The sequence below is a fragment of the Colius striatus genome, chromosome 9 (assembly GCF_028858725.1).
Source record: "Colius striatus isolate bColStr4 chromosome 9, bColStr4.1.hap1, whole genome shotgun sequence".
NCBI lineage: Eukaryota > Metazoa > Chordata > Aves > Coliiformes > Coliidae > Colius > Colius striatus.
Genome location: NC_084767.1, coordinates 27,318,751 through 27,338,654, shown reverse-complemented (window position 1 = coordinate 27,338,654; position 19,904 = coordinate 27,318,751). Strand labels below are relative to the sequence as shown.

Genomic DNA, 19,904 nt, shown 5'->3' with positions numbered 1-19,904 from the left:
GTCAGGTTTTTTAACAGTCCTCCATGCTGATTTGTACAACAAGGATATATTGCTACAGTACTTCTCCAGTGTTATAACATTCCTCACACCTATGCTGGCAGGACATGACAACTCTGAAACAATCCTTCTGATAGTTCCCTAGAATGCAGTACAGAGTAAAGGCAACTTACTTGTACATAAAGCAGTCTGCAAATGCCCTGACAATTCAAGGCAATGTTAGGAGCTGCAAGAGCGTAAGTTATTTCTAGGAATGCCAGAGGCCATTCTTAGAAGCAGACATAAAATCAAGTTCATCTGAAAATGGCAGAATATTCCATACGCTGTCTGGAAAAGCAAGAGTCTAAACTAAGAGATAAAGAAAGATGCTTAGGGTGGGGAGAAGAACAGATCAGAAGGCTTCAGGACAAAACATAATTCTCAGCAACAAAAGCCAAATTTTAAATAAAAGTAGGAGGTTTTGTAACCTCTGCATGGTAGCTGTGTATTTAGTAGCCTCTCTGAAATGGACCGTGGTTAAAGCCAGCAATTGCTTAGTCTTTCATGGCTATTTTTCAAGATGTTTGTCTTGCTACAGCTGCCCCTGTGAAGGAGCAAGAACAGTCGGGTATCTCACAGAATATTCATGCATTAGGATATTGGCAAGGCCTGAGCAAAACTTATTAGGAGTCTGGACCCAGCATACCCCTAGAGTAGCAAGGCTGTAAGATGTGCTTTGTAACCTGCTGTCCCATACAAATATGGGGCATTTTGTGTGAGCATTGTGCAAGATAAAGCTGTGACAGGTCTGTAAGGTATGTACACTTAAAATTAATGCAAAGACGTCTTGTTCCTTAACTTCTGAGGAAGAGTCTGCAATATCTGTGGACACAGAAAGACAGCTGATTCCAAAGCAAACGATTCAGTTTCTGCTAGGAATGTTTATTATTGTTACAACTGCCATAAACAGCAGGGGTCACTACTGGACATAAAATCTGTACTATTCAATGAAACCCAAATACTCTGCAGCTGTTTAAATGCAGATTAGCACAATATTTTTTAATCAGTGTGTCCACATCATAAGCATTAGATCTAGCTTGAATATTCATAGGCACTACTTTTTTATGATGTGGGTATTTACATGCCACAAGTTGTTAATACTTTTCATTATGAAATAGAGACGATCATTGTGAGTTAAGAGTTTAAAATTGGGATCTCTGTTCACTTACTCTTTCATGCTTTGTTGAGAGTAGTACACTTCTCTGAAGAGATGGCAGGAGTTGAATGCTGTCTTCACTTCATAGGTTGAATGCATTTATGGTACTTATGGATCTTCAAGTTTTGAATAAGCTATCTAACAATGCCAATGCAGTAGAATTGTAAGTCATTTTTAAGTTCATAGTTCTCCTGTTTTGTCTGTTAAGAAATTCAGCAGAACCTGTTCTAGTGTATAAATTAAGAATTGTGTAACATAGACTCTAATTAATTCCAGAAAGCAGCTTGTACATATTCAGAAAGCTCATATGACTATACATCTGCTGGTTTAGGCACTTCCTGTATTTATCGATGCAAAAGAACTAGCTTCTGTTAGAGAAATGATGACCAGACGTTCCAGATAGCTCACTTTGAGAAAACAACCTTGCGTTCTGAAGAAGGCATATATTGGGGGATTGAACTTGATTGTGGAATGCACGAAAAATTAAGAGTTGGTTGCTTATGTCAGTAATTTAACTGAAGTAGAGCATCAAACCTTACTTAGTACACTAATTACATCACATTTCAAACTGAAATAGCCAGATGAGTTGGAGGAGTAAGAGAAAAGGGGCAAAAATCAAAATAACCCAGCTAATACCTAACTAATAATGCAAGCCTCTGTTGCAGATGGTACATTCATTAGTTGAAAATAACTGTGTGCACCAGTTGGTCACAAGATGACTGTGAATCGTGAATGTAGTGTGGTGATGAGAAAGGCGTGACCACAGAATGTATCAGGAGGTATTTGAAATAGGGAGAGAGAAATAATAACCCCATTGTATAAAGATCTAATAAGCCTTTTCTGAAGTGCATTGTGCTCTTTGGGGATGACTGTATGTATTCAAGAAAAATGATCTCATACTTAAAACAAGTGCAAAGAATAGCTTAAAACTTAAATTGTACTGTATATGTTAGATTTTTATCAAAACACTCTATGGTACTTGGATCCTTTGGGACTAGCCACTCCTGTCCATGCTGACTCAAGTGTGAGGAGCTGCCTGTTATAGTAAATATTTCACCACCATTTGTGCCAATGCACATATAAGCACTTCTAGGAGTGACTTGTCTGCCTCATCGACTGCAGAATGGTGTGCCTCACACAGTGTGGAGGCACTTACTTGATGCAGAGTCTCAGTTTCAGCTTTGAAAAAGTTGTCAAGACATGATGCATACTCCTACAGTGTCATTTTTAAAGTGAGTGGTTTGCAGGCACAAGCTCAGGATCAGTCACACTCTAGGCAAGGAGGAGATGGTACATGGAATGATGGCTATAGCATATTATGCTAGAGGGGGGAAAAAAATCACGTTTCCCTTCAGAAGCATTTGCTTTGGCATATGTCTGTGTTCCATGCCATTTCCCTCAAGAAGAGCAGCTTTGAGAGTCAACCATTCATTTGTTCTCATCCGTTTGTTTTCCATCCTTTAGACTTGTCTACATCTGGGAGACATGGAAAGAACATTCTGGAAGAGAGTTAGATTCCCAGCAAAGTGAGAGTGAGGTTGATGGGGAATGACTTGTCCACTTCTCCAGCTTTCTTGGGTATTTTTATCACACCTTCTGAATGACAATGCAGATACTGCTTTTTTTGTCCTGGTATCCAGTAACATGCTTGGAAAATCTATCTTAAGTGGGATCCTGACTGGGAAGTGAAACATATAACCTTAAAAAGCTACTGAAGTGTAGACAAAATCTTAAAATGTCATTTAAAGGGGAAGAATGATTTTGTAGCAAAGCTTCTTCTTGAACTGAATACAATGAAGAGGGAAAAGTCTGAAAGGATTCTCAGCTTTGTGTGCTGAGATCACTACATTACTGGGGTGAGACATGCAGGCCTAAGAAATTGTAAGCTTTCCAGTTATTGTAGTGGATTTTGATTTTCCTTCTAGGATGGCAGGAAGAAGAGGTGAAGGAAGGGGCAGGTTGTTAAGTATATGGGATTCTAAAAGTGTTGCTCTACTAGTTGGTTCAAATTGGGAAAGTTACAGGAAGCAGGACCATGCTGAAGGCAGTGTAGAGAAAGTTACCAAACAAAATTGACAGGGCATTCCTGCACATACTGCTGCACTTACACATACTGTCACCTGGTGATTAGTGAGCCAAGCTTCAGTGCAAGGTGTCAGTTTGTTTGTGGATTTCTCTGCCAGCTTGTAATACATTGGAAGCACTAGACCCTTTTGATGAAACAGTATGCAGTTACTTGTGAGTGGGAATGGGATGAGGCCAGAGCTGCTGGGAGTTGTCTTGAATTTTTTGTATGCTTTAGTTCTACACAGTTGTGCTTTACTGCTGCAGAGGGTTTCCCGCTCTCAGGGATAGCATACATCCTAAACACACGTTTACATCTATTTTCCTATACTGCTTTAACATACATTAAACATCCATTAAAGCTATGCTTCTAATATATGCTACAGCATTCTTGACCAGCTTTGCCTATGTAGTGTTTATTCAGGTGAGAGCAGAGGATGTATCTTGATCAAGATAGAAAACAGATCCAGTTCCTCAGATCTTTGAGTCTGTAGCCTGGGAGACTGAATTGGTGATCTGGTTCTTACAAAGCACATACAAAAGCCCAGTCCACGCTGCAAAAGCCTCTGAACACTCAGAGACCCAGTGGTTGCTCCTAATAATACTGGGAAGTCTGTGGACCTCCTCCAAACATTACCTTCTATCCCAGGCCCAAAGAGTAGGAGGCTTCTCTTTATTTATGTATTTATTTCATGCAACACTGCTTACTGCTTCTTATAAAGCTAGCCTGAATGAGCAGTGTTTCCAGTGGCATATCTCCTCATATTGCTGCAGACAGATTTCCCCAGAAGCAAAGCTGTGCCATAACCAAAGGCATGGCTCTACAAACACTTATCAGGGCATTCCTCTCTGCTCTCACAACACTTTGTGAACAATCCGTGCAAACGAGCAGACTGATTCAGTCATTTAAAATTGTATATTTTTATAGTAAGGCATGGATTATGCTGATAAATGAGCACTGAGGAACAGGATAGAATGCAAAGCTGAAATGTTTAATAGCCATAGGGAGTATCACTGGGGACCTGTTGGTGTCAAGAACATCTGACATAAAACTCATACCTGTAGGATCTGAATTCCAAACCCATTTGTGCTCAGGTTTCTCTTCTCCAGGCTCTTTGACTTGCTTCAGTGCAGTCATGTATGAGCTAAGGTAAACATATAATGTTCATGTGGTCATGAACTTTGATGTAAAATTGGCTATGTCATCTCTCCAGTAGAGACACAGTCAAAGTCATCAAGGACAGGGACAGTCTGTTAGACTACAAAAATGTATGCATAGGAAACAACTTCTAGTAAGGCTAGCTGCTCTGCAAAGACTGGTGGTTAATTACCAATTTGCCTTGGTGACTGATTGTCTATGCTCTTGTTCTCCACCATCTCTGCATTATTTCATTTTAAGAATACCTTCATTTCAGAAAAAAAACCCAAAACTTAACAGAAGTTGGCTTTGCAGTAAGGCTTGGAAAGAACCTTTAAGACTCAGGACCTTCCAAAAAATATGAGAAAAATCTGAGATTTTTTAACAGAAATTATGTTAACATAAGTAAGCTTCTGTAATGTTTTTGACTTATTGTCTCCAATAGGGAGCAGGAGTGAATTAAAAGGTAAATCTATCATTTTTCAATGGCTGAATGTTATGATTACTCACAATTTGTATTTTATCAGAACGCTCAGAAAAGCAATTTCCATTCTGCACTTCAGCTTCTGCCAGCTTACTTCTGCATGAATGCAATGAATCTGTCACACAACCTTACTGCTTCTTTACAGATTTATTCAATGGTCATTCCAAGAGATGAGAGTTACTTTAGGACAAAAGTCCCCAAAATTTCTCTTGCAGCAAAAACCAAGCCTAGAGCCTGGAGTATTAAAGTTAAATAAGGTAAAATCAAAGTTTATTTCTGAGTTTTTGTAGCTTCTTAGATGTAGCTTTTACTTATGTGTAGCCTCCATATGCATAATAAAATATTTATGTTACACTTTGTACCAGGATGCATAGCAAGTTTTTCTAGCTTCACGGAGTTCAAGAAGGAAACCATTACAGCTTCTAGTCAGGATCATATACTGAATGGAGTAGGAGAATTATTTTGGAGATTAGCTTAGTCAGAAATGGACATATTACTGTTTAACATAATGAAATGCTTTCTGTAAGTAGGGGTTAAGGTGAAGTGGTACATGCATAAGCATAGCTTTTCTTCCTGCCAAAACAATATTGGAGAATATGGTTCCTCTGCATGCCCTTTCCTTGCTTACCATATTGCTAATACTGCATTGCGCTTGCATGCTTGTGTGTGGGAAGAAGTTTCCTGCAGGCAGGAAAGGAAAATTAAGCTGTCTGTGTCCTATCTCATTATACATCTATAGCTTGATCCAGCCAGCCCAGAGCTCCCTAATAACTTCTATTCCACCAAGAAGGAGAGATCTCATTTCATTTCCCTCTCAAAATGCATATATATTCAGGCAGAAGCTGACCTGTGTTATTTCTTCAGATTCCAATATACCAGACGCAGTCAAGCTAAGTGATCCTTTGCTACAGAATCCTAAAAGTTTGGATGGGTTCAGAAGGTGATGGACACATTCATAGAAGAGCAAGTATTAAAGAGGAGACAGTGTCTCTGGCTCACAAGTCCTTGAGCCACAAACTGTTGGAGTCTTGGAGTACATTCTGCAGAAGCAGTGGTACATGCTCGTCTGTTCTCACACTTTTCCTTACTGCTTCATTTTTGGCCACAGATTACATACTGAACTGGATGGGCTTTTAGTGTTACCAAGTTCTCAGCCAGAATGAAAGTGAAAGCAGAGCATTATAAAGTTTAAAAATTCCATAAAATCACAGTACATTTGAATTACATAAAATCCCTGACCCCAGAGGCTATATCTGTGAACTCTAAGAGAATACAAAGTGCAAGTGACAGATTAAAGCCTTACTAGTCAATAGTGTTGATGGAATAAAAACTACTGTGTTGGGCTTATGTGGAGTTAAAACCACAACGACTACCGTGATAATTAAGTTTGTGACATTGCATGTGTCAGATGAGAAAGTGATACTGCTGGGATTTATTTTTCCAGTGAGGACTGAGACAGATGCATCTATCAACATTTGGGGGATAGCTGTAAGCATTTGAAAACCAGGGCTTCAAAAACAAAAAGAGACTTGTGAACTTAAAGGAAAGGCATTTCTAGAAAAAGAGGTGACATTCTCAAATATACACATACACACACACTCAGAAAATAATAATCATTTTTGGTATGTTGTGGAGTCAAAGAATGACCTTGATTGACCTAAACTGTCTCTTAGTGTTTAATATTTTTCTTTTTTCTTCAATAAGCAGACAGTCTGAAAGGTCAGGAAGTTTTAACTATATCTTCTCTTTAACTATTCCACTAAAGAGAAAGTACAGAAACATTTTGCTTCAACTCAAAAGTTATTTATCTTATTTAATCACTACTTTTTGAGTAGCCAAAAGCTTCCATTCTGCTTGTTTAGTAAAATAATTGATTATTTTATTATTTTTACATAGAATTCATTTTTAGATATAGACCATACGTGAAGTTTAAGATGATGTAGCGATGTTTTCTGATTTACTTTAGGAAAATAGATGTAACTCATTTAGTCTTAGACTAATGGTAGAAAATTAAAAATTTGGATGTCAGTATGAACACATTTGATGCAATTAATGACTTTGATAACATCTTAATTAGGAAAATTTCAGATGTTTGGGACTTTCTTGTCAATAAAATGCCATCAGCAGCAGTTCCCTTTCTTCCTTTTCCTCCCAATCTTTCAACCACACTTTGAAAATTACCCAAAGCTTACTGAGTAACAGTGTCCTTAAATGTGAAATATTTCCATTCAAATTTGATTGAAACAACTAAAAAGGCCGGTTAGTGTTTAGAATACCAGTCAATGATTTTTTTTGTGAGCAGCATTGTGAGTTCTTGACTCCACCTTAATTTTAAGATTTCACATTTTTTCATAAGATGCAATGGCTGTTTTCTGTCCAGGCCTAAACAATGAATTTCCTTAATTCAAGCAGATGAAATCTCTGATGCTGCTTTGCTAATGGCATCCTTTGTTACTGGAACACAATTCAGTGAGTTGAACAAGATATTTAAAGCTATTTAGGGGAACATCCTTTAAAAAAGAAAATATTAAAATACCCAGGCACTACAACAACCTGAAAATGTTAGCACCAAAGAAAAAATGTATGTGGAAAATCCTAAATGCAGTAGACCTATCTAAGGAGCTCCACTAGGAATAATTGTCATAGATCTATTATTATTTTACAGACATCTTTAAAATTGTTTTTGTATTATTTCACATTCTGCTTTATAACTCTTCAAAGTATTAGTGAAGTCTTAAAAATATTTTTAAATACACAAGACTTTATTTGTTCAACAAATCTACATGTGCAAATTTTTGATGTCTAGTCCTCTACTTCAGTGAAGGCTGTGTTTCCTTAGAGAACAAATCATTAGGAAATAAGTACTTTCGAAGTACTTATGCATCCTATAGTAAAATTACCATACATGGTTACCCATGAGCAAAATTTTCATCTTATTTCAAAGAAGACATGAACAAACTAGGCTATTTGAATGGCAAATGTTAAGATGCAGAGTCATCCTGTCTGTTTTTTCAAGTTATGTAAATCTGAAATGATAACCACATGTAATTTTTATTGTAGCAGTCTTAATAACCACTGAACCTCAGTTCTGAGCTATGATTATTTGAAGTATGATCACTCCTCAATGCTCATAGCCTTATCCTGTCCCGCTGCCCTTCTCTACACAAAGGGATTCACACTGCTTACCAAAGACAGACTTTTATCTATCATAGTATTGTTTCCATTTCTATTTTAAGTTGTATATTTCTATGCTGTGTGAAACAGTTGTTACTCATATGATTCATATTTCTTTGTCAAATGGAGAAAACTTTACAGATGGAGATGTGCAAGATAACTGTAGTAGTCTTTCAATTTTTTTTTCCCCAGATTAATCATAGCTCACAGGTATGACAATTTGGGTGATGCTTGTATCATCCTTCTGCACTAGCTTGCTTTTTTCTCCACACATTTTATCTACGAAAATCTACAGTTGGACTGTTCTGTCATATGTAAACCTCAAACTTTTAAAGGGAATGTTTTAGCTTGATTTTTACTATAATCAGTATTCGAGATGCCCACTGACTGGCAAATATAATTCCTAGAAACTGGAAGAAAACCCTTCATTCTTTGGGTGTTCCTTGGCTAAAATTTTCCTCCCATGAATCTAGGGTATGTTTAAGGCAGAGGGCTTCTTTCTTAGTCTTTGCTGGATGGACTGTAAAAAAAAATGCATTTAAGAAGGAACATACTATTCCCTTGTGTTCTCATAAAACAAAGAAAGGAGACAGAGAAATCTCTAATAAGTTATTTTGTACATTTATAACTGTACTTACACATTAATGCTTGGTATTGCCCTATTTATCTAAGACAGAAGCTGCCCATTAGGCCTTTTATCTCTATTAGTGGCCTCACAGACACCTTGGAGTTGTCTGCTAGTTCTGTTTGACTCTTGAGCTTGTAAGGAAACTGCAAATGAAATACCCTTTCTAATCTAGGTAGACTCCTAATCCAGTGTCCTTTCTGATGTCAGTATTTACCAGGATGCTTTTAAAGCTGGTGATGTAATGCCTGTCTAGAAACCTAATGTAAGGTGTACATCCATATCAGTTCAAGTCCTGAAGTTGGTTGGTTGACTCATTCTAATACATTTGCTTAATGATTTCTGCAAGAGTTACTCTGAAATCATACAATTTGATCTAACTAACCATCTCGATCCCACCTCTATACTAAAAGTTATTAGTGCTTCAGACTGAAACAAGCCAAATCTTAACCTATCAATATTTTCTAAACTCCTTTTCTTTAGCCATGCTGATAGCTCACACAAAACCAATGTTCTTCCTGCTGTCACATGCTTTCTGAGCCACCAGGCTGACATTTGATTTGCTGGTTTAAGATTACTGGTTAGTCATGAACCTGGGACACGCTGAGAAAGCTAGCTGTTGAAAACAACCTGCATCTCTTCTGATGAAGGTTTATTTGCATACTGTTGGACTAGAAGTTCTGAAGCAGGTTCAGCATACTTATCATAGAATCATAGAATGGTAGGGTTGGAAGGGACCTTTAGAGATCATCTAGTCCAACCCCCCTGCAGAAGCAGGTCAACCTAGATCAAGTCACATAGGAACATGTCCAGACAGGTCTTGAAGACCTCCAAGGACGGAGACTCCACAGCCCCTCTGGGCAGCCTGTGCCAGTGCTCCATCACTCTCACAATGAAATAGTTTTTTCTTATATTTAAATGGAACTTTTTGTGTTCCAGCTTCATCCCATCACCCCTTGTCCTGTTGCTAGCTACTATAGAAAAAAGGGATGTCCCAACCTCCTGACACCCACCATTTAGATATTTGTAAATATTAATGAGATCCCCCCTCAATCTCCTCTTCTCTAGACTAAACAGCCCAAGTTGCTACAGCCTTTCCTCATAAGGAAGATGCTGCTGTCCCCTGATCATCTTGGTGGTCTTCTGCTGGACTCTATCCAGAAGTTCCCTGTCCCTCGTGAGCTGAGGAGCCCAGAACTGGACACGGGACTCCAGATGAGGCCTCACCTGGACAGAGTAGAGGGGGAGCAGAACCTCCCTTGACCTGCTGGCTACACGGTTTTTGATGCATCCCTCCAGTAATGAGCAGAAGTGCTCATGCATTCTCAAACTGAGAAAAAAGTTACTCTAGTGTTTATCGTCTGTTTCAAACAAGCTTTGCACACCTCTTATGTCCTCCCTATCCAATGTTCTTTTAAATCCAGAGGCCTAGTATCTCTGAGCAACTGTTGTATGCCACCTAGAACGTCAGCTAGAGGGACTTAGACAAGTACAAAATTGAATGGGGAGCTGGCACACATATGAGTTTGCATGTTAATGAGAGAAGAGATTAAAATAATGCCCAAATACCTTTCAAGAGAGACAAATAAGAGAAAATGGGAAATTGCAGGCATGTTGGCTTCTTGACAGATTAAATAATGAAAAAGTTTAGATTCATTAAGAAAATGATAGGTTAAAATACAATGAATCTGTCAGCTTGGTTTAGTGAGGATGATAGGAGCAACAGAACTTGTTGCTCTTTCAGATAAGATGAAAAGTCTGATAAAAGCAAATGTGTTTCTTCAACACTATCTATTATTTTAAATGTGATCTAAAAAATAGTATAGCCTTTATATCATAAAGTTTCCAGCTTATGTGCCTTTACATGCATTTTAACAATGTAATAATACTTTTGTATTATTAAAGAATAAATACTATGGCATTGCCCAAATAATCAAGATTATGTTGGCCATTTAAAAATTCTGGTCTATTCAAATAATGGTTTGGCTTTGTTTTTTGAATTGTTTGTGAAATGGAAATACTAAATGAAATGAGTCTATAAAAATTGCTTCTTGTCTTCTGTTGGCCAAATGGGCAAAAGTCATGCCGTAGACCCTGCTAGATCACTCGTGGAAACTGCAGCTCTTGATAGCTGCCATTTCACTGAAACTCCTGTTCATGGAGTTTTGAATAGTCCTTGAGTCAATAGAAGTTAAACCAAGGACAAAAGTGCAGACAGGAAAAGAAATATGTGTGTGTATATTAAAAAATAAATACTTCTACAGAAATGTAAGTTAGAAGAGTAGCAGGTTCAGGTGGCAATAATCTAATCTTTGGTAGTAAATTGTCCATTACATGTTTTCAAAGTAGAAATGCTATAAAAGTGCTCCTGCATACATATACATTGACACACTTTGCTGAACATGAGGTGGAGTTGGTATATATGCAGCTACTTGGTAATTATTCTTTTGAAGCTTCTTGAACGTTTTCATTGCTATCTGAAAGCTCCATAGTGAATAGCACAATTAAACCCTGAACTGAACCAAAAGCTGACTTTAAAAGGACCAGAACTAAGCTGAAGCCAAATCTAAAGTGCTGTTTGAAACTTTCCCTAAACTTATACTTTTGGAATTAATAGAGAAAGCTGTTTACATGTTAATCATTAATAAATCATCAAGCAAATAGTAGTTGCATGTTTTAAAAATAATTGTTAGCCATAATTCTTCCCTTCATTTAATTGCACCACACCTTTAAGAACTATGCTGTTAATGACAAAGCTTGCATTTCCACTTGATCGTTGTGCTTGCTGCTAGACTGGTGAGCCCAGATTCTACAATGCAGACATTTTTATAATCTAATATGCAATAAATCTTCCTGCCAAAACCCAATATATATTCCTGCAGTCTGTACATAAAGTTGTAGTCTAAGTAGCATGATGATGTAGGCTTTAACCTGCCACCATTATTTGGGCTTAACTGCACTGCAATGACAAAACTGTTGGCTGCTTAAGTACATCTGCTTTCTGTTATTTTGATTTCTCCATTCACATATAGCAAAGATTTCCAAGTGTTTTTTCATGTGATTTCTATGAAACCAAACTTTTTTGTTAGACCATTTCTCATTCTAGTCAGCAGTAACTGTTTAAAAGCAAGAGGGAAAAATGCATGCTTTGTAGCTCCAAACTTGACAGTGGTCCTGACACTCAGATTAGCAAGAAGGTACCAATTATGTAATCAGCAGCATCTTGTGTCTGTGTGGGCAGTAACATCTTCTGTCACTGAGTATTGAGCTTGCTTTTCAAGTCTTTCTTTCAGCTGAGATCTGGTACACCTTTTTTTTCCTAACCAGGTCTTGACACTTTGCTGATGCCTTTGCAGAAAACCCCTAATTTTGTGAAGAGTGGTAAGGGACATTTTTTACTTGGAAACATCTGGTCTACTTTGTTAGGCTCTACCTGAAGAGGAGATTATTTTTCATTTTAATGTATCTGCTTGCACAATAGAAGAATTTTGTTAAAGGTCTGTGACTCACCAGATTATAATGATAATTTAGATTATTTAGTGTTAGATCTGTGTGGCTTCATGGCAGTAAAAATTCCCTTTATTAGAAATTCTTGTTTCCTGATATTGATCCTTTCACTATTCTGATACTCAGTAGGTTTTCAAAAAATGTGGCTAACGCTGCACGATTTGCATTAAAAAAATATAGCAATCAGAAGTGCTCTTTCTCACAAGATCTTGTAAACAGCCTCACAAATAGTGTGGGAGTTTAAAAACAGAATGCTCTACTGTTACTACAAAGGAGACAGTCAGTCATTTCTCCCTTCTGTGTTTCAGTCTCTTATCTGTGTGGTGTGGAGAGCGATGGTGATTGCTTTCATGTTGAAAACTGCTTTACTAGTTACAGAGAGCTTGAAAGTTCTCCAGTGAGCTCTATAAAAACAAACTTTGTCCAAACCAAGTGACTTTGACTCCATTGTAATTAATAGTTTTTCCACTATTCCTGAGGTGGAAATAATGGCATATTACATCATAGATGAATTCAATATGACACACAAAAAACTCCCAATGAACTGTCACTATGTTGTTATCATTCCACTTGCTTGACTATGTGTAAATTAAAAATTCTGTGATTGTTCATGCTTGAAACTTCCAGAAGACACAATATGGATGAACAATGATTGAATATGGAATTAAACATTGGCCGCTGCCGTTATAGCTATGTGATAAACAAAAAATTGCTCTCAGTAATAACATTTATTCTTATTTTGCAGTGCAAGTACACAGGAAACATCTGTAGTGCAACCAGAAAGTTTGTTTGATATTTTTAAAAAAATTAATAACGGAAGATGCTTTATGTAAAAATATTGCTATAGGTATTAAATACCGTAAGATTACATAGCAGTTCGTGTTTTACAGATTTAAATAATGATTTGAATGTTTCTGAAGTTTTCTATGGGCTCCAGTAGTGAAAGGCCAGGTCTAACCTAATTGATCGTTGCAACACTGTTGCTAGGGAATTCCTGACTCTTGCACGCAAAGCTAAGGCAGAAAATCATCTGATAAAGGCCAAAGAATGAGTCAACAGCAGACTTACAATTGGAACTCTAAGTTCTTAGTTCCTTGTTTCATTCTGAATCATAAATCATCTTGTAAGTGCTAAAGTGAAGGAGGTCAGAAACAATTTATTTACATTTAGGTTTCTCACATTCATTTCTGTGCTTTCTAAAATCTATTAGGTTAAAACCACTAAAAGACCAAGATAGTCTAATTCTGATTTCCAATGCAAAAATGCAAACTTAAAATTAAAGTATTAATATGCAAAAAAAAAAAAAAAAAAAAGAGAGAGAGAAGGCACAGATCCATCCCAGCTGGTTGTGCTGGCCACTCAGCAGGGCAACTGTCTCACTGTTTGCAGTAAGGAATGGCTCTTGTGGAAGCCTCTCATTGACATTGACAGCATGGAAATCCTGTTGTTTCATACAAATATATGCATTTAACCCTCATGGCTTCAAGAGTGGAGCAGTGATGTGATTCATCTAACTGGCAAAATGGTTTTTTCTCTGAATTCTGTGTACATGGGTCTAGAGCAATGGCTCAGCAGAAAGGTGAGAGCCCCTAAGCGGCCGGGGGTTGCTGGGTCCCTCACAGCCGCTGCTCCATGGGTGTCCCTGGGCTCCTACTGCTTGTTTCTGGGCAGTTGTGTGGTGCTGACAGAGATACTCTCAGAGAATTAGTGTCACCTGTGGCGATAATTGTGCCCATATACATTGTGCAATGCTTTTCTGAGCTCCAGTTCTTCATTTCAGGCGATTAAGTGAAAAAGCCCTTGCAGAAAAATGACGGTTTTGAAGCACACCTTGGTTCAATACCGCCTCATGATAAATATGGCGTACTGTGCCTGCTATTGACGGCAGTAAAAGATGCCAGACAGAAAGTCTCCCCAGCACACGTGAGCGAAGTGAACGTTCGACCCTGTGGTTTCCAGCCGTGCGGCTGTGCCTGAGGTGTTGCACGAGGCCGAGCCCGAGCCCCTCCCTGGCGGTCGCCAACCGGACGCGCAGCCCAGCTCGGCTCGAAGCGGCGGCGCCCGTCCGCCCGCCGGCAGAGGGCGGCCGAGAGCCGCGCCACGTGACGCGCGCCCTTCCGCGCCGCCGTGGCCACGCCCCGCGGAGGCAGTAGCGAGCGAGCGAGCGACGCCGGCGGCGGCGAGGGGAGGTAGCGCCGGGGGGGAGGCAGTGCCGGGCCGGTGGCCGCGCCACGGCGGGGCTGCGAGCGGCGTAGCGCGGCAGGATGTCGCGGTCGGTGCTGCAGCCGAGCCAGCAGAAGCTGGCGGAGAAGCTCACCATCCTGAACGACCGGGGCGTCGGCATGCTCACCCGGCTCTACAACATCAAGAAGGTGCGGGGCCCCCGTGGGGAGGCGGGAGGAGGAACCGCCCCGGCGCGATCCTTGCCGTCGCCCGACTGGGCCCAGGCCAGGCCGGCCCGGCACGGTCCGCCGCTCCGCCTCTGCCTTGCGGCTTGTGGCTCAACCGGCCGCGTTGCGGCCTAACTGCGGGGCCCGAGAGGCAGGGCGGGGAGGCGGCAGGAGCCGCGCCGCCGCTGTCGCAGTCAGGCACTCCTGCCCGGCTCGCCGCCGCACCGCTTGCGGGCCTAGGGGCGATGGCGGAGGAGCCCGGGTCTTCCCGGGCGTCGCCGCCTCGCTACCTGGCGGGAGGGACGGAGAGAGGCCCAGTGCTGCGCGGCGCCTGCAGGCCAGGCGCCCTCCACCGCGGGGCCTAGGCCCGGCGCGGCCCCCGCGCCCGCGGCAGCCGGTACCGCCCGGAGCCGCTCCCGCCCGGCCGTGCGTGAGTCACGGGAGCCGGGAGTGGGCTGCTCAGCCCAGACTTTCCCACGCCGACTTGCGAAACCTGTCGCTACCGAAGGGAAGGGTTTGGGGTAAAATTAGTAAGTTTAATTTCAATAAGTTCGAGGCGCGCCGTTGCTTAGCAGCTCCCGGCGTGAGATGGAGCAGATGTTTGAAGCTGGCGTGGGTGGTAGAACTGCTCCCCGCCTTCCCGAAATTAAATGCATCGGTGTTTGCATAGGTGAAGTGGTTCACTGGTGCAGGAAGCTGCAGGTCTCAGTGTTGAAGGCAAGGGTGGGTTACGCCTCCTGGCTTACTTCATTCCTCTTCTGGAGGAAATCGTTTTGGTTTCCGATATGAAAGAACATAGTTCATGGCCGTCCCCTGCACCAGCTGCTTCATGGATCCTTACCAGCTCAATTTTCTTAACGTGCGACACATGATCAGAATGTGTGTGGCTGCTCAATCTGCATTCAGTAATGAGTATTACTTAGGATTTTGTTGCTTGATGTTGAACGCAATTATTTCTGAGAGTCTTAATGGAAAGGTTAGTTCCTACATTTAAACAATGAGTGTACCTTAGCAGTTTTAGCATGTTACAGTTTCTGTGCCATTTGCATGCTGGGTTCAGCTGGCCTGTGGTGCAGCAGTAGCAGAGGGAGTTTGGGACTTTTAGGTGCTTACCTGATCACTCTGACTTCAGAATCCAGGTTTTTGTCAGGAATGATCCTGCCTAACAGATCCAAGATAAAGAATGTGTTTTTTCAAATTGTTTTGCTTTTATGGGAGACATGTACTCCAGCAATAGTAAGGGCTACTTGGCTATATCAAGTGCAATGTTAATTTTATTTAAGTTATTGTTTCCAGGAAAAAGTCTCAAATGACTGAAGTGTTCAGAAATCAGTGCTAATGCCAATAGTTGACGTGCACTTGAGTGTTTACACAAATCTTCATGACATAAAAAAAGCATTCTGACTACATTCTTATTTTTATGAAACGGAAGTTAGGTTCATTTTAGTTTGCAGTTTTGTTGAAAAATTGCTTCAACTTGATAATTGTAACAATATAATGACAATTTTAACCCAAAACAGAAATTCCTCGTTCATGGGGAAAAGCATCAAAAGAGCCAAGTCATTTGTGTATTCATGCTTTGTACTTTGAGAAAAATACACCAGGTGAAAAGCAGAGCAGAGGAGTTTTGCCTGAGCATAGCTATGCCTTGCAGGACGAAGGCAGGAAACAGGACAGAAAAAAAGGAAACTTCATCTTGACTTACAACTGTGCCTTAACCATTGTGAGTGTGGACCTTGCTTTCATTAGTGGTGTTACGTTTTGGGGATATTTATTCATGTCAAGTGATTCAGTGCCTACAGAGGTATTTCATCTGGCATGTGTAGATGGCACAGTCCTGAGCATATTTGCCCATATGGTGGTAGCTTCTGCTTTTACTCATGTCAGTGAAATGATGCAAGTGATTCTTGGTAGGGGAGCATCAACACGTGAGGTGACACCAGTTTTTTGTGCAAATGCCATGAACTGAGTCCAAAATCATGTACGTCTTGCATACAGAGAGAGGAGGCATGACTGAGCAGCTTGATTATTCTGTGACAAGTAGTTTTGCAAATCTGGAGATCTCAGACACAGCTCTCTCTATTCATACAGAGATTTGTGATTCAGATAGTTGTTCTCTTAAGCTGCAGTCAGTGTTGCTTTACAGTGGTGACTGGCTAGCTCTGACGGTGAGCCCCAGAAGTCTCAGAATTGATTACTGTATTTTATTGTAGATCTGACAGCCTAACTGCAGCATAGCTGGCTGCTTGGAACACTGTTTTCCCATCTTTTTGTTTTGTTTTTTTTACTTTTTCCACTCTGAAAACAACAGATTCCAAAACTGCTGTCTGAGATTGTCATTGCTTCCTCCTTTGAAGACAATATCGAAACTAGAGAGTTACTAGAGATAATCACACAATATGTGGTATTGCGGTTAAAGGAAATGGTTAAGACTATTTTTAATAAGAGGAAGTAAGATCTACAGTATTTGTAGCTGCCTTACAGATCGCTGTAGATGCTGTCTAGGGATTAAAGGATTAAAAATTTTCGTGACTGTTGGAAACCAAGCAGGAAAATTTTACTTTCCAAGAAAATACAGAAATTATTAAAAGTGCTTAGAAACTTGATATTTATGTTTTATCTTTGTATATAAATTTCAGTTTTGATGTCATTGTGCTGGTAGCTGTTAACTGTTCATAGTTTCCTGGTTTTTGGTTTTCTGTGCTGTTTTCTGAAATGAAATTTGTTGTTTTTAAGATAGAGTAACTGAGTGTATGGGATTTTGCCTTTGAGTGTGGCGTGGCAAGTATGCTAAGCGGCATTATTAAGGTAGTGATGGATGATGAGACAGAACTTGGATTTGTTCTATATGGAGGTAGATTTTTGTCGTCTTGCTGTCATTTTGAAGGATGACCCTTTGCTTGATGCTTTGAGGTTTTTCTTTTACTGGGACCAGTATTAGTCCTGAACTTAAAAATACTGCCATAGTGGTTTCTCTCCTGGTTGGTTCCTTCATTGTTTTTTAAGACTATCCTCAATTATCCAGGGTAGCAGTTGTAGTATTATTTTCTATGTAACTTTTTTGTCATGACTTGCCTGCAACTAAGCCTCTATAAATTGAAGAAGGCAGGGAGCTTTTCATGCTGTCCTGGCTCAAGTGAAGCTTGTGTTTTGTGTTCACCTTTCAGAGCAGACTGAGATTGTGTTCGGTAAACTTTGTGTAATGCTGCCTATACTGTCAAATAAGTGTATTGTTCAAGAGTGATGGCAGAGAAGTAATCTCATTTTCTATGGATCTGTCTGGTTAGTTTTTAAAGCCCTTGGATACTGGGATGTGTTCACAGTAAGAGGTTTCATCTTAAAACACCTGCAGTATAGATTTAGCTAGAGTGAACGAGAGAGTGTGATTTTGATAAATGTCATAGTGGTGTTACTGTTACAGAACTGCTAGGAATAAAAGTTAAAGTTTTCAGTTATTTAGAGTATATATTATTCAGACATGAATCTGCTATTTAGCATTATTGCTTTGCTAGTGATATTCTGCAATTCTTCACGGCACAGGTTTTACATTTGTGTGCAGGTTTTTCTTCTTAGATATCTTTAACAAATTCTTTTGACCTTCTTAGTTCTGTTGATTACATAGTATCTAAAAAATGAGGATCTTAAGCCAATTCTTAGATATGAACTGCATAACCAAACTGAAGTAATAGCTAAGGAACAGAATAAATACTCAAAGGGGTTGACTTTTATCTTTACCCATCCAACTAAAAACATGGTTCCAGTCCTACTGTGAGCATAACAATAGGATTATGAACTTAGTATGAAGCTAAATATTAAACTGATTTATCAGGTGACTAATTGCCAGTTGTTTAAAGATGCAGTAGTGAGAATATTGGATTTTTACTTTTGTTTAGGATGTTACTTGATAGCAATTTTAAAGACTGTTTTCCCTATTTACTTTTTCATCTGCAGGAGTTAGATATGTACTCCTTTTTTTGAAAAGACCAAGAGAAGGCATCTGCTGTGAGGGAAGGACTGCATTAAGTCTCCTGGGGTAAAACAGTGACAAGTTGACCAGATCAGCCAAAACTGAATATAGAGGTCAAATCTTGCTTCATCAGCCTTTTACACTGCCTGTGAAATTGGGATGAGGAAAAAGATCACAAAAGCTCCAACACTGGTCCAGAGAGGACTTTGTCAAAGTCTAAACATTGTAGGGGACAGTTGTAAAAGCCCCTCTTCCTAGAACCAGTCAATAAAGTGTATTCTTTAGCTACAGCAGTTCTTTGGGGAAAAGTAGAAGAGATTTTAGATGACTGGTAGAACACGAAGAAGTTTCCAATCTGCAGAGCTCTGAATTTTGGAAGGGTGTGGGATTACATCACCCTTTTGATAGAGCTCTATTCCTTTTGAGCCGAAAGGAAAAGTTCACAAATAATCTCATCTTGAATAGTGAAGCTGATACTGGAAAGAACAAATTGTGTCTTCAGGTTATTAGGAAGCATCTTAGAATGGGGCAGTATTGCTTCCAGGTCTTGATGGATGTCAGCAGTTTTTAAAGGTTCATGTGACAGTGTATGTTCATCTGTTTCTGTCGTCTTGGAGGAATGGTTCAGAATACTGCCTCCATGATAAGAGGAGGAGGAAGCCCCAAACAAACTCCCAGTCAGTGCTAGCAGTGGAAAAATAAATTTAAAAAAATCAAGAAGCAAACTAATGATACCATGTCACATTAATTTTTTTAACTCAGAAAAACAACTAAGAATCAGTAAGACTTTCTAATAATAAAAATATCCCATGATATCTTCTAAAATATTCAGAGAGGAAGCTAGGTGTATTTATCCTTTTGCATCAAGTGTAGGTGTCTGGAATTATCTTGCATTGTTTCTTTGTTTACATTACAAATTACCTGCATGCCAGTTACTGTTCAGTTACCCTGCTGTATGTGGACACAAAACCAAATCTAGTTTCAATTGCACAGGATTTTTAAGATCACATGCAGTGGAGATACAGCTACAAAATCCTAATGATTCTCATTTTAGATTGAGAACAGACACAGGGCATTTCCATTGCCTTGCTTTCTTTGATTAAGAGGTTACCTTATAAATTACATTCAGGGAAAGATTTGTGGCAGTGAAACTTCTCTTCATGTTTTTCTTTGCGTTTCACCTGTGTGATTAATAGAACCAAGTGCTTACTTGAACAGGTACTACAAATGCAGGAGGATCATGTGAATTTGTCACTGTACAGATAGTGTCAAACCAAGCATATTTCTTTCATCATTAGGGGAACAGGTCACTCTAGTATGAACAACTTGGAAATTTTACACATTGACCTTAGAGAGGCTGCTA

General features: G+C 39.7%; 1 protein-coding gene across 2 annotated transcripts in view; it reads left to right on the top strand.

The window, feature by feature from the left end:
* Positions 1-14,336: 14,336 nt before the first annotated feature.
* NCKAP1 (NCK associated protein 1) overlaps positions 14,337-19,904 on the top strand; it is a 59,203-nt gene continuing 53,635 nt past the window's right edge. For both annotated transcript variants that reach the window (XM_062002156.1, XM_062002155.1), the window contains exon 1: positions 14,337-14,556. In XM_062002156.1, coding sequence (XP_061858140.1) covers positions 14,449-14,556 — 108 coding nt within the window. In that variant the 5' untranslated portion in view covers positions 14,337-14,448. The remainder of the gene's footprint in view (positions 14,557-19,904) is intronic.